The sequence below is a fragment of the Plectropomus leopardus genome, chromosome 2 (assembly GCF_026936395.1).
Source record: "Plectropomus leopardus strain MGB_pleo_1.0 chromosome 2, ASM2693639v1, whole genome shotgun sequence".
In the NCBI taxonomy this organism is placed as follows: domain Eukaryota; kingdom Metazoa; phylum Chordata; class Actinopteri; order Perciformes; family Serranidae; genus Plectropomus; species Plectropomus leopardus.
The window spans coordinates 21,614,799-21,626,010 of NC_142177.1; the positions used below are offsets into that span (position 1 = coordinate 21,614,799).

The 11,212-nt window shown below is 40.2% G+C and overlaps 2 protein-coding genes across 2 annotated transcripts; both read left to right on the plus strand.

The window, feature by feature from the left end:
* Nucleotides 1-78: 78 nt before the first annotated feature.
* On the plus strand, nt 79-5,142 carry LOC148190205 (proline-rich transmembrane protein 3). The gene is made up of 3 exons (XM_088088292.1): nt 79-548; nt 1,746-2,251; nt 2,873-5,142. Exons 2-3 carry the CDS (start codon nt 1,783-1,785, stop codon nt 4,540-4,542), a joined length of 2,139 nt encoding a protein of 712 aa, XP_087944418.1. The 5' UTR covers nt 79-548; nt 1,746-1,782; the 3' UTR covers nt 4,543-5,142.
* A 795-nt stretch (nt 5,143-5,937) lies between these two features.
* LOC121965192 (uncharacterized) lies at nt 5,938-11,188 on the plus strand. The gene is made up of 6 exons (XM_088088323.1): nt 5,938-6,255; nt 7,628-7,747; nt 7,831-7,949; nt 8,774-8,924; nt 9,012-9,133; nt 9,215-11,188. Exons 1-6 carry the CDS (start codon nt 6,036-6,038, stop codon nt 10,286-10,288), a joined length of 1,806 nt encoding a protein of 601 aa, XP_087944449.1. The 5' UTR covers nt 5,938-6,035; the 3' UTR covers nt 10,289-11,188.
* The last annotated feature ends 24 nt before the right edge of the window (nt 11,189-11,212 follow it).

Consider the following 11,212-nt stretch of genomic DNA (forward strand, 5'->3'; position numbering starts at 1 on the left):
GCTTGCATGTGCACACATTTCAAACTAATCAACCAGTGAGTTGGAATGAAACCATATGAGAGTACTCGTGTCTGGTTGGCTTCACTTTATCACTTCATGTGACTTTGTGCTACTTAAAGTAATCCTTTAGAGAAGGGATTTACCTTTACACAACTGCTATACAAAGAGACAGGTGAGGCTTGTCGGCTTTGATTAAAAGTCAATTATTTACAAATGTTTCTTTATGTGGAGATTATGACCACAATAAGGTGCTTATTCAAGCATTTTTTTTCAGAACAGGCCCATGTTTTGTTAGTTTTACATTTGTTTTTGCAGGTGACATAAGGATGGATGGCTGCCAAGTAAGCAGCCGGTGCAGTAATAGGAATAAGACGTCAGCTTGATGACTGTGAGCACGCCTGTAAATCCAATGTGTTCAACCCTCACTGTGATGCTCTTGATGTCCCACATCAGAAATCAAATGTTACACAGGCTTGTACTGCAGCTACAGTGGAGATGGATTGCTACGCATGATGCACTAAAAGAAAAGAGAACACAAGGAATCACAGGTACATCTGAGTTATCTGGTTTATTGAACATTATAAAATGTTTGGTATAGTTTATAGGAGCATTTCAGCAATGGGATACTGTGTTTTAATTATACTGATAATCCTTCCTTTGACAGTTTTTCACATTTCTGCACAGTCAACTCCTCCTAAGAACTTTACATGTCTTTAATTGTAATTAAGATATATTACACATATTTATGTATTATTTGTCATATTTTTATTATACCTTTGTATATCTTATATTTATGTCTCTCAATTTTTGCAATACTTGTTTTTTGCAATTTAAATTTCATTACCTGTTATTCAGTTTACGTTATGCACCAATGCACGAAAGGTAATTCCTTGTATGTGAAAACCTATTTGGCAGTAAACCAAAGTCTGGTTGTTAAACTACTGTTAACAGTTGGAATAGTTGGAAAATCCCAGGCTTGTTTTAGAAACTGCAAGTAGCCTTGCATGCAGAACTTTTGTTTTGCTTTGTATTTGTTGTTGATGGAGTGCATTTTTTATTAAATAGTAAAACTTCTCCACAGTTAGTTATGACACAAAGCATTTCTTAAAGTTGTGGTTTGCGTTTTAAGAAGTTCTAAAATAAACATACAAAAATAACATTCATTTATTTTCTACTATAATATCACAGTTTGCATTTGGGAAATTGGTCTACTGGCAAGAAATGTTCTTGCCATGCTGAAAATAATATTGTAATGCATAATTCTTGTGCATTATTGCCTATTTAGATCATTTTAGTTTTTCTTTTTTATGTTGTGTGATTTGCATAACATTGAGCAGCTTGACATTTGCAACCAACAGGTCACAGATAGATCAGACTGACTCCTGCTGTGAACCTGCATGTTTTTGCCAAGCTGGGTTGCACTTTTGCTGAGACAAACCAGCCACAGATGTTGTGGGCTGTGCAAACTCACTGGATTACACAGGGGCATTATTGTCCTTTATAGGATTAAATCAAAAGGCTGATGATCTGGGAATCTGCGTAACTCTTCACCTTTACTTAACCTTTAATTCTATCAAATCTTCTCAATTGTTTAAAATAATGTACTGTAAAATACTGCATACTGTCGATGCAGAATAAGGGTCTAATTTTAAAGTGGAATAGTGATATTAATGCAGTAATCTCCATAGCCAATGTTGGTCTGATGTGCCTGACTGTTCCTCTCTTTATTCTTTCTTGTCCTACAGGTTTTTGGATTTGGACTTACTGTTAAAAGTATCAAAAATGGGATGTTCATCTTTGCTCTTCATTACTCTAACCCTGACTCTTTCTTCACTTGGAAGCCTTATTCAAACTTCACATTCACTGCACAGTTCTGATAATGTCCGAATAACTCTAAACACCAGAGACAGCTCGGCCAGTGAACGTATCTTCCACTCAGAGAGCAGCAGTGAATCTGTGGAGGGCAGTGGACAAAGTGTCAACAGTACAGCACCACAGACGCTCATCATTCCAAGGAAGTCTGAGCGAGCTGGCAATGGAAACCATTCTGGGTCTAGAATCGCATTAACTGCAACACCAGCACTTACTCGACACCACTCAAAGGCTCATGACCAAAGAGCTGACAAAGCTAATACTTCAATTACAGGATACTCTAACTCCAGAGTGCACATGATCTCAGAGGGAGCTCTTTTGGACAGCAGCCAAATAACAACTGAGGAAAGGTCAAAAGAGAGCCATACATCCATGGATGGTAAGTGAATAATTGAAGTAAAAACATGTCATAAATTCCTAATTTATCTTATTTGGGTGGATATAAAGATAAAGTCTCATAAATATTATCAGGCTAGTGCTGGGTCAGGTCATTTTGGCTTCCTCGGCAGTAAGAAAAAGCTAGTATTGCCTTAACAACTAAGTACTTGACTTGAAGTTGGTGCTTGTGTGCTTTCATCTGTGCTTTGCCATCTGTAATTGTATTACTTCTATTTAGTACTTACCTACTTTTTATATGTTTTCTATTCTTTTGTATGTGTACTTGTATGTTCACACCAGGGTTCTAGTAGAAACAGCATTTCAATCTCGTATGGCAGATTTGACAATAAAGTTGGATTTGACTTTTAAGTAGCCTTCGAACAAAAAGTTTTAGCAAGTAAATGCAAATTTTAAAAAATCTGTAAATTTGTAAATTTAATATTGGCATTAAATGTTGTTAAAGACAGCATCTTGACTTGTTAAGGACTGAAAATTCAAAGTTTACGACTTTAATGCCAAGAATTTTAACTTACTTGTGACATGCAAAACAATGACATGATCCTACTTCTGCTCCTGCATCACAAGACTTTTCATCTTCTCTCTCTCTGGCTCTCATTTTCAGGTGTGGACGGCCCTAAACTCAATGTCCAAAGCAATGGATTTACTCCTATGACGAACCAGAACCCATCAGGACCTGGACGTCCCTGTAAGCTTGGTCTGACTGCATGTGTTGTTTTTACAAACTCTAACGGCACCAATCTGCTCTGGGACGACATGAGGCGCACACTGGCATTTGCTTGGGAGCTCCACGTCTTTGGATCTGCCAGCCTTTTCATACTGATGGCAGTCCTGGCAGTTCTGGGAATGGCCAGTGCATGCATTCTTCCTCATCCCCTCTGTGATGCCCTGATTTTGGCAAACGCTCTTCTGATCCTGAGTGGGAGTCTGCGTGGTATCCTCCTTCTACTTGATCCTTACGGCACCCGTCAGGTTCTCTCTCGTGCCACCCTGGCAGCGCTCCATAATGTTCCCCTGCAGCTCCTTCTGTGGGCGCAGGTTGCCCTCGCTCTGGTCACACTCAGAGGGTTGAAATTACTACTCTTTCCACTAAAGCTGCAGCGCCCGTGGGTGGTTGGAGGGCTGGCTATATCACACTGCACTCCATTGCTTGTAGCAGACCTTTTCTCTCCAACTTTGTCCCCCGCTCTCCCTCTGTTGCTGCAGACCCTCTCCCTCTGCTGGGGACTCCCATTCTGCATGGGAATCCTCACCAAGTCTGTCTCTCATCTGCATCCCCTTCTCAGGTCTTCTGTGCCTCAGTGGGTTCCTTCACAGGGGACCGAGAAGCGTGCAAAGCGAGTAACAGCAGTGTGCGCCTTCCTCGGTTTTCTCTGCTTCAGCCTGCAAATGTACAGTCTCCTCTGGCTTTATGGGCTTCTGGGAAACTGGAGGCGCTTCGGCTGGGGCTGGTGGCTCAGTCAGTTTTGGGCCAGAGTTCTCGAGTTAGCTTGGGGATTCTCATTACTTGTTCTGGCATCCTGGATCTTCTGGACAACATCTAGGGGTCAATCAAGGGGTGATCATGGGCAGAGTAGATGTGAGGTGCCAAAAGCAGTGGAAGAGAAAAGTTTGTGGGATCAGGTCTTGGCCACCATTCGGAGAGGGCCACTAAGAAAGACAGAGAAAACCTGGGAAGACCTGATGCCAAGTAACTGGGCAAAGTATAACCTGTCCAAAACAGGTTTTAGCAACAACTTAATGTGTCCGTATGATGATCAAACATCCAGCGTTACACCAGAACACAAGCCGGATCCTGTTAGCATTAGCAGCTCTGACTCTCAGGCTGCACTTCTGTGGCAAAAAGTTGGTGAACGCGAATGCATCCTTTCACTTATAGAATTTGACATGCGGCCTCCATCTCCTATTAATCTCCGGCGCAGCATTGACAATGCCCTTCACCACGGACAGCTTGTAGCAGGAGGTCTGTTCACACCTCCACCTCCCTCCTGGACTCAAACTGTGTGCACAGACACCACTGATGGAAATGGCAGCACAATAACATTCCCTCCAGCTTGTGTTGGCTACAGGTGGACGCTGGATACAGAGTCTATTTCTGCATCTCTAGACAACTTCAAAGCTAAAGAGTCGACACAGTCACCCAGAGCAACAGCTGATTATAATGTTTGCGTTGGCTCTCCAGCTGCTGCTTGTCAGGAAGGAGAATTCAACTCAGCGCTCTCAGCAACGATGCATCAGTGTGATTGGTCTGAAGACGATGTCACAGACCTCTGATCTGTCTCTTGAGTCAGGAGCGACATTTCAAACCATCTCTTAATCATCAAGACTTCATGAAATGGCAAAATCACATAGACACTAGACCTTATCAAAGCAAAATCTGCTTAAGCTGTGTTGGTCCAATTCTGACTTGATTTAAAAATCAAGCTAATTAAGCAATGTATGTTTTGGAAAAGAAAAGGGCTGAAGTCTGTAAAGTGTCCAAAGCAGTTTGTTAATGTACTCACTGTAATTTGACTTCCACTGGGTCCTCTGAACTAAATATGTGTTATGTGTTATGTGTTCTAGCAAAACTATACCCAAAAGTTAAGGGTGTGAAAATGATTCCAGGACTTAAACAGTGGATATTGTGAAAATTTTAATATATAGAGAGTTTTATAATGTTTTTTTTTATATGATTGTGTAATTTGTTTATGCAGGGTAGACAATTTTCAACCAATAAGTGTAAAATTCCTATAAATGAGTTAAAACCCCTGTCCTGTTTGCATCAGATTAGTGTTATAACCTCACTGGTTAAAAGTCATGTGACCACTACACCTCTGCAGAAATGAATATGATTGTTTTCATTATGTGCAAAATAAAGTGACTTTAAATGAATCATCTTGATGAATACCATGGAATAATTTCCTTATGTTTTGATGTGTAGCAAAGTTTGCAAAGGACAAATGCATTCATGGGTGTACATTTTGGGGAGTTGAACACAGGGGACATCTACCTGACAAACTTTAGAGCAGGTGCATTTGTCTCCCCCAATAAAAAACATTACAGAAGCAGGGGACTTTTATTTTGACAAAATGAATGATGTGCAAACCATAATTGACAAAGAAAAGGTACAAACTGGTGCATAAAAAACACATCAGATAGCAGGGAATTAAGTGTTTGATGCTCAAAATATTTTGTCAGGGTACCCCAAAACCCCTGATTCATATATACCCCCTCCCATGTTGAAACACAACTTTGGATGCATTTACATTGGTTTTGATGAAAATTGAGTTTGATTCATCCTTGACACTAGTATTACTAATAGGCCTAAGATAATTTTAATCAACAGTAGTCTTTTTAGTTTAATTTATCATAGTCTACATTAATGCACTTTTCTTAATAAGGTTATTTATTCATTTTTATTGTTTCAAAAAGGACACATTAGAGATCAAGTCTTGGTCAAAATAAATAGCATGTTAACTTTGGGTTTAAACTCTTAAAAAAATCTATCTTAGAAGTAACTATTTGCTTAGTTGTGCATAATTTGATCAAACGTATGCACACTTAATATGCTTGAAGCATAAATTTGAAGTCACATTTCCTGTTTCCTCCCCAGAGGAGCTGTGGTGCGTCACCACACGTGCGCTCAGTTGGCTGTGATTGCTGATTGGTTGACCAATTAAGCAACATTAAACACACAGGTTTGTGTATGACAGTGACACAGTGATTAGCTTAACAATTTTTACTGTAACACACATGCCTAACATAGCCTCTTCATCAGAGCTGCGATGCCTTTGAAAAATAACACGTTGTATTTTGTTGTGACTCTAACGTCCACACTGCTTTGTTGCGCTGCCGGTGCAGTTTTTGTGGCAAGGCCTGAGTTATATGGAAATCTTCACCTCAGGAGTTTGGTGTCTGACAGGCAACATGCAACTGCCGCTCCAACTCGACATGGTTCACTTTCATTCAAGTTTGACCAACAGGGCGACCACAGATCAAGTCCTGGTAAGTTATCTCTCCTCTGGTATTAGATCATAATGGAACATATCAAAACATAACAATGGCGCTGATTGTTTGGTGCGCGGAGTTGACCTCCCTGACTTGCAGTCTTAATTACTGAATAAGTATTAAATTACATGAAATACTCCACGGGGAGTTGATACGAACAATAATCAAGATGTCAGTCACAGACAAGCTCGGATTAATTATGTTATATAAACTGTTCCAAATATGCACAAAAAAATGCCAGAGCCCAGTAGTTTCCTGTCTAACTAAGTCACACAGACGGATGGTTCTCTCCTGTTATTTCAAGCTCTAGATGGTTTAATTTAATATTATGGAATCAATATGAAGCAGTTTATTTTGGCTGAAGTAATTTTTAAAAAACATTTAAATGATTTTTTTTTTTTTAAATGTATTGGCTATACATTATTTTATATATGTGTTTGTATTATAGGGAAAACCCTCTTGCTTCATGATCAAGGCAGTATCATGAAAACACAGTTGGTTTTGAAGGTGTATTAATAATGTACATTTGTGCTACATTGGTTTATACCCAGTATGCATGAGCAGATCATGAGACAACAGGCCCCTGGGCACAGATATGCAAAGGGCCCAGCCATCTCTCACAGACTTTGGTTTTCTGTTTTTTAACACTAAGCATGTTTCTTGTAGTTGTGTGTCTCTTCGTGGCTTATTGAGGTAATTCTGTGTGTTTTCTGGTCACTTTGTTGATATTGTGTCTCTACTTGTGGTTGTTTTATCTCTTTGCAGTTCCTTTGCATCTCTTTGTGGTCGTTCTTTTTAGTCTCTTCCTGGTCGGTGCATGTTTATTTGAGTAAAATTTTCCAAGTGAAGGCCAGGCCCCCCGGACACTTGGGACCCTGGGCCTGTGTCCAGCAGGTCTGCTCAGTAATCCATCCATGCCCATATGGAGAACATAACTGCTTCTTGCTTGTTAGCAATGAAAGCTATTATAACTCAGTTAATAAGATCAAGATTATGTGACCTATTATATAATAAATGCTGACATTAAAAACAATGGTGAGTGCCATTGTCTCAAAGGATAATGTGCAGTTCTGGTGGCTAGTGCAACTGTAGAGAAATGTTTGCTTTTTGCACCACAGGCTTGGGGATGGTGTCCTACACATACAGTCCTACAGAGTACATTTTAGATTTAGCCCTCTAACTTTAGCAGAAATATGTCAATAATAGCCTGCATATGTGTCCTAAATATCACTCTGCAGCTGGGTCTTTTTTGTCACTTTAGAGTGAGCTTTGAATGTAGTCGGATGTTACAGTGTATTATGGCAGGGCTGTCCAGTGCCTTTTGGATTTTTTTAATCACCAAATTGAATTTGCGATTTGTTTTTTACAGTGTTTCACAATTTGATGACTGCAAAACTGAAGCGCATAGCTCCATCAGTGCACTGTGGTGACAACTTGATGACTCTGATGCTCAAGCGGATCAGAGCTCCTCACATTCTTGTGGATAGTGGTAGGTTTTATGTAAGGAGTTTGGAATTTCAGCCAATATAAAAAAATACTGTGTAAAGTTTTTTTTCCCCAAATTTCAAACAGGTGAGGGACCTCGTATTCCTTTGTCTCAAATGCCCTCTGAATGTGGCTTCTCTGTGAAGAGGTCCCGCAGAGATGTGCACTTTGCTGCACCTTACGAGGGCTGCCATGTTACCCAGCAGGTTAGGTTCATTTCCCATGTCACAATACCCCTCGGAAGTCTTGAAATCAGTTGGAAAGCTGCATGACGGAAATTAAACTGTACATGTGGATATTTTCCAAGAGATAAATATTTATTAAAGGTATACTTAACCCACAAATTGGCGATTTGTAAAGTGCAGCTCAGTCATGTGGTGTAGCCTTGATTGTGAACAAAACAGTTTTTCTTTTCTGGAAACTGCCAACATATTGATTTATTGATTTGTTTTTGGTTTTTTTTAATTGATTTTGATTTGTTTTTGTTTTTTTGGCAACAATTAACAGAAAAATTAAATAAAAACAATAGCTTACAAACTCTCACAAACTGTGTGCAATATAATCAAAGTGTCACTGAGGCATATGCTCCATGCTTCCCAAACACTCAATTTTTAACCCCCAAAAAAAATGACAGTGTAGGAGTCTACGTTTTGAAAAGAGCATAGATAAGAGGTTCACTTCAGGATCAGTTTTTAATATATTATGGTTTAAGTTACAGTGCATGTGTTTGGGAAGTACTTGGCATGCCTAGATTATAACTATATTTTGATATAGTTTTGCTGTTAAACATTTTCCTCAATCAATATATAAATATGTTTGCTGTTTTCCTTTGAAGCACTCATCAGTTCAGTGTAACATGGCATGGCTTATTGTTATACAAGGGCCATTTTGTGTGTGAAGTATTCCTTTTAAACATGTTTCTCACTCTGTCTATTCTTTACTTTGTAAATATAATTCAGTGTTTGCTGCTTGATTTAAACCTCTTGGATATGAGTTTGCCTCTTTCTCACTCCATCATTTCACACTGCAGGGTGGCAATTACGTTCTACCACTGCGTTTATGGGGGGCACCAATGACAATGTCTTGCCCTGCTGCGTTACCACCACCCTCTGTTTCCTGCTTCCCATCTGGGATGGTGGTAAAGATGAGTGGTATTACAGCAAATGACCTCAAAGTTAAGGGTTAGTGACTCAATGTATTTGTATTTTATTGACTTAAAAAAAAACTTCCATTGTGTATTTTCTCATCTGCCATTAAAAATGTTGCAGTTTCTGGGATGTGGAGGTCCCTTTCATCAGTCTGTGGCAGTTGTGGAATTGCTGTTGAAATGCTCTCTGGAGGACTGACCCTCATTGCACCCTACAACAGAGGCCTGTGCATAAAGATGAAGGTATGGTGGGCCCTCTTGTGGTTAAAAATGAAAGCTGGCGTGCACACAGGCCCTTTTTATTTACCATTTGTCTCCTTGCAGGATGAGGAGTATTTACTCTCTCTTCTGTTGGCGGATGCTGAGCTCCTAGTCACATGCCCTTCATTACCAGACATCAAACCGACCACAGCAGCAACTACGCCACCCAGTGATAGTGGCCAGGTTCTACAGTATCCACAGTACCACCAGTTTCCAGTATTTTCTCAGTACCCAGTGTTTCCAGGGCCCGCTCCTCCACCTCACACTGCTGCCCCTAACAAAGGTGCAGCGGCTCCGTCATCACAACATCCACAGCTTCTCTCAGGTGCTGCTAGAGACTCGGACACTGAAAACCAAGAAGCATCTGCAGCTCAGCACCCTGCATTTCCATTCCTGCCACACTTCTCCCAGTACCCTCTGTTTCCCAGACCCGTACCGCCAACTCAGTCTCCTGCTACTAAAAATACTGCTGCTCCCCCGGCCAAACAACCTCAGGTGCCGCAGTCGCCACACTATCCATTTCCTTTTTTCCCACATCTCCCCATGGTACCTGGAAATTTCCATCCAACAACCCCTGCTCCTCCTCCTCCTCCGCCTCCGCCTCCTGCCACTAACACAGAGGCCTTGGAAACCACACCTGCCCCCACCACTAAGCATGATGGGAAGCCTAATGTTCCCCAGCAGCCACAGTTTCTAATGCCCCCTCATTATCCTTTCTTGTCATTCCCAAAAGTCCTGCAGTCTCCACCAGGTCAAACTCCACAGGATCCCAAACCTGTGATCCAGCAGCCCAAACCATATCATGTGTATCCTCAGACCTACCAGATTCCTGTGTTGTATCCTCCTCCTAAGTATCCGACTCAAACCGCCACTCCTGTCACCACCACAACAACAACCACCGCTGCTACGACTTTAAAGCCTGCAGCTCAAAAGCCGTTTTATTACCCACACCCTTATATGCCAGCATATTATGTTCCTCAGAAGGCTCCCAATCCAGTATTTCTTGATCCAGTGACGCATCCCGCAAACCCAGCTCCAACTGATCAGCAGGAACGTCAGCTCATGTACCGTGCCATGCCTCCATTTTATCCTTTTCCTTCACATCAAAGGCCAAAATCGGCTTCAAGAAACCGGTGAAGGTTCTGCTGATGGTCCCTCAGGAGCTTCACAGACTCTTTCATGCATTTTGATTCACAAAAATTCACAGATTTGGCCCGCAAAGATTTAACAGACTCTCTTAGCTATTGAGTTTCTGGCTTTGCATTTAGCAAGAGGGATTTAATATGTAAAATAAAGGGCAAGGTAAGCACAGATACTGTCTGAATTATTATTATTATTATTATTATTATTATTATTGTTTTTTATGTAATGATGGTTAGACATTCAGAGCTGTAGCTAGGTTCTAGAAACAATGAGGTCATGAGTCCATGCCAACCCTAATTTATAATTATCTTTTTTTTTTTTTTTTTAAATGAATAAATATATTATTCATTCTGGTAAAGTTATTTCATGATGTTCTGTTAATTTGGTTTTTTTTGAGCATTTAGGTTGTTTCTTGAGCTGCAACTAAAACTTGTTTTTATTATCATTTAATCTGCAGCTAATTTTCCTTACAATTAATTTGTCTACACAAAATGCCGAAGTAGAGACCAATGATTACAATGTCCCAGTGTCCAAAGTGATGTTTTCATATTGCTGGATATGTTCTTTTAATAGTCCAAAACCTAAAGATGTTTACTATTGCTGAAGGCTAAGAAAACCAGCAAATGTTCACATTTGGGAGGCTGAAAGAAGTAACTTTTCTATTTGGACTGCTATTAATCAAAAATGTAATCAAAATTGCAATATCAAATCGCAGGCATTTTTTTTGATAAATGTATCAATAAATATCAATATAAATGATGCATTGTGGTGCTGCAGAGATGCCTCTGCCTACAAATTCCATTCCAGATGTAAAGTGGACATGCTTGTTTTAATACAGACCCGACCCAAAAAAATCATGCCACCATTTTGTTACAATGAAGTGCAAAAAATGTATCACTCTTCCTATAATCTTGACTC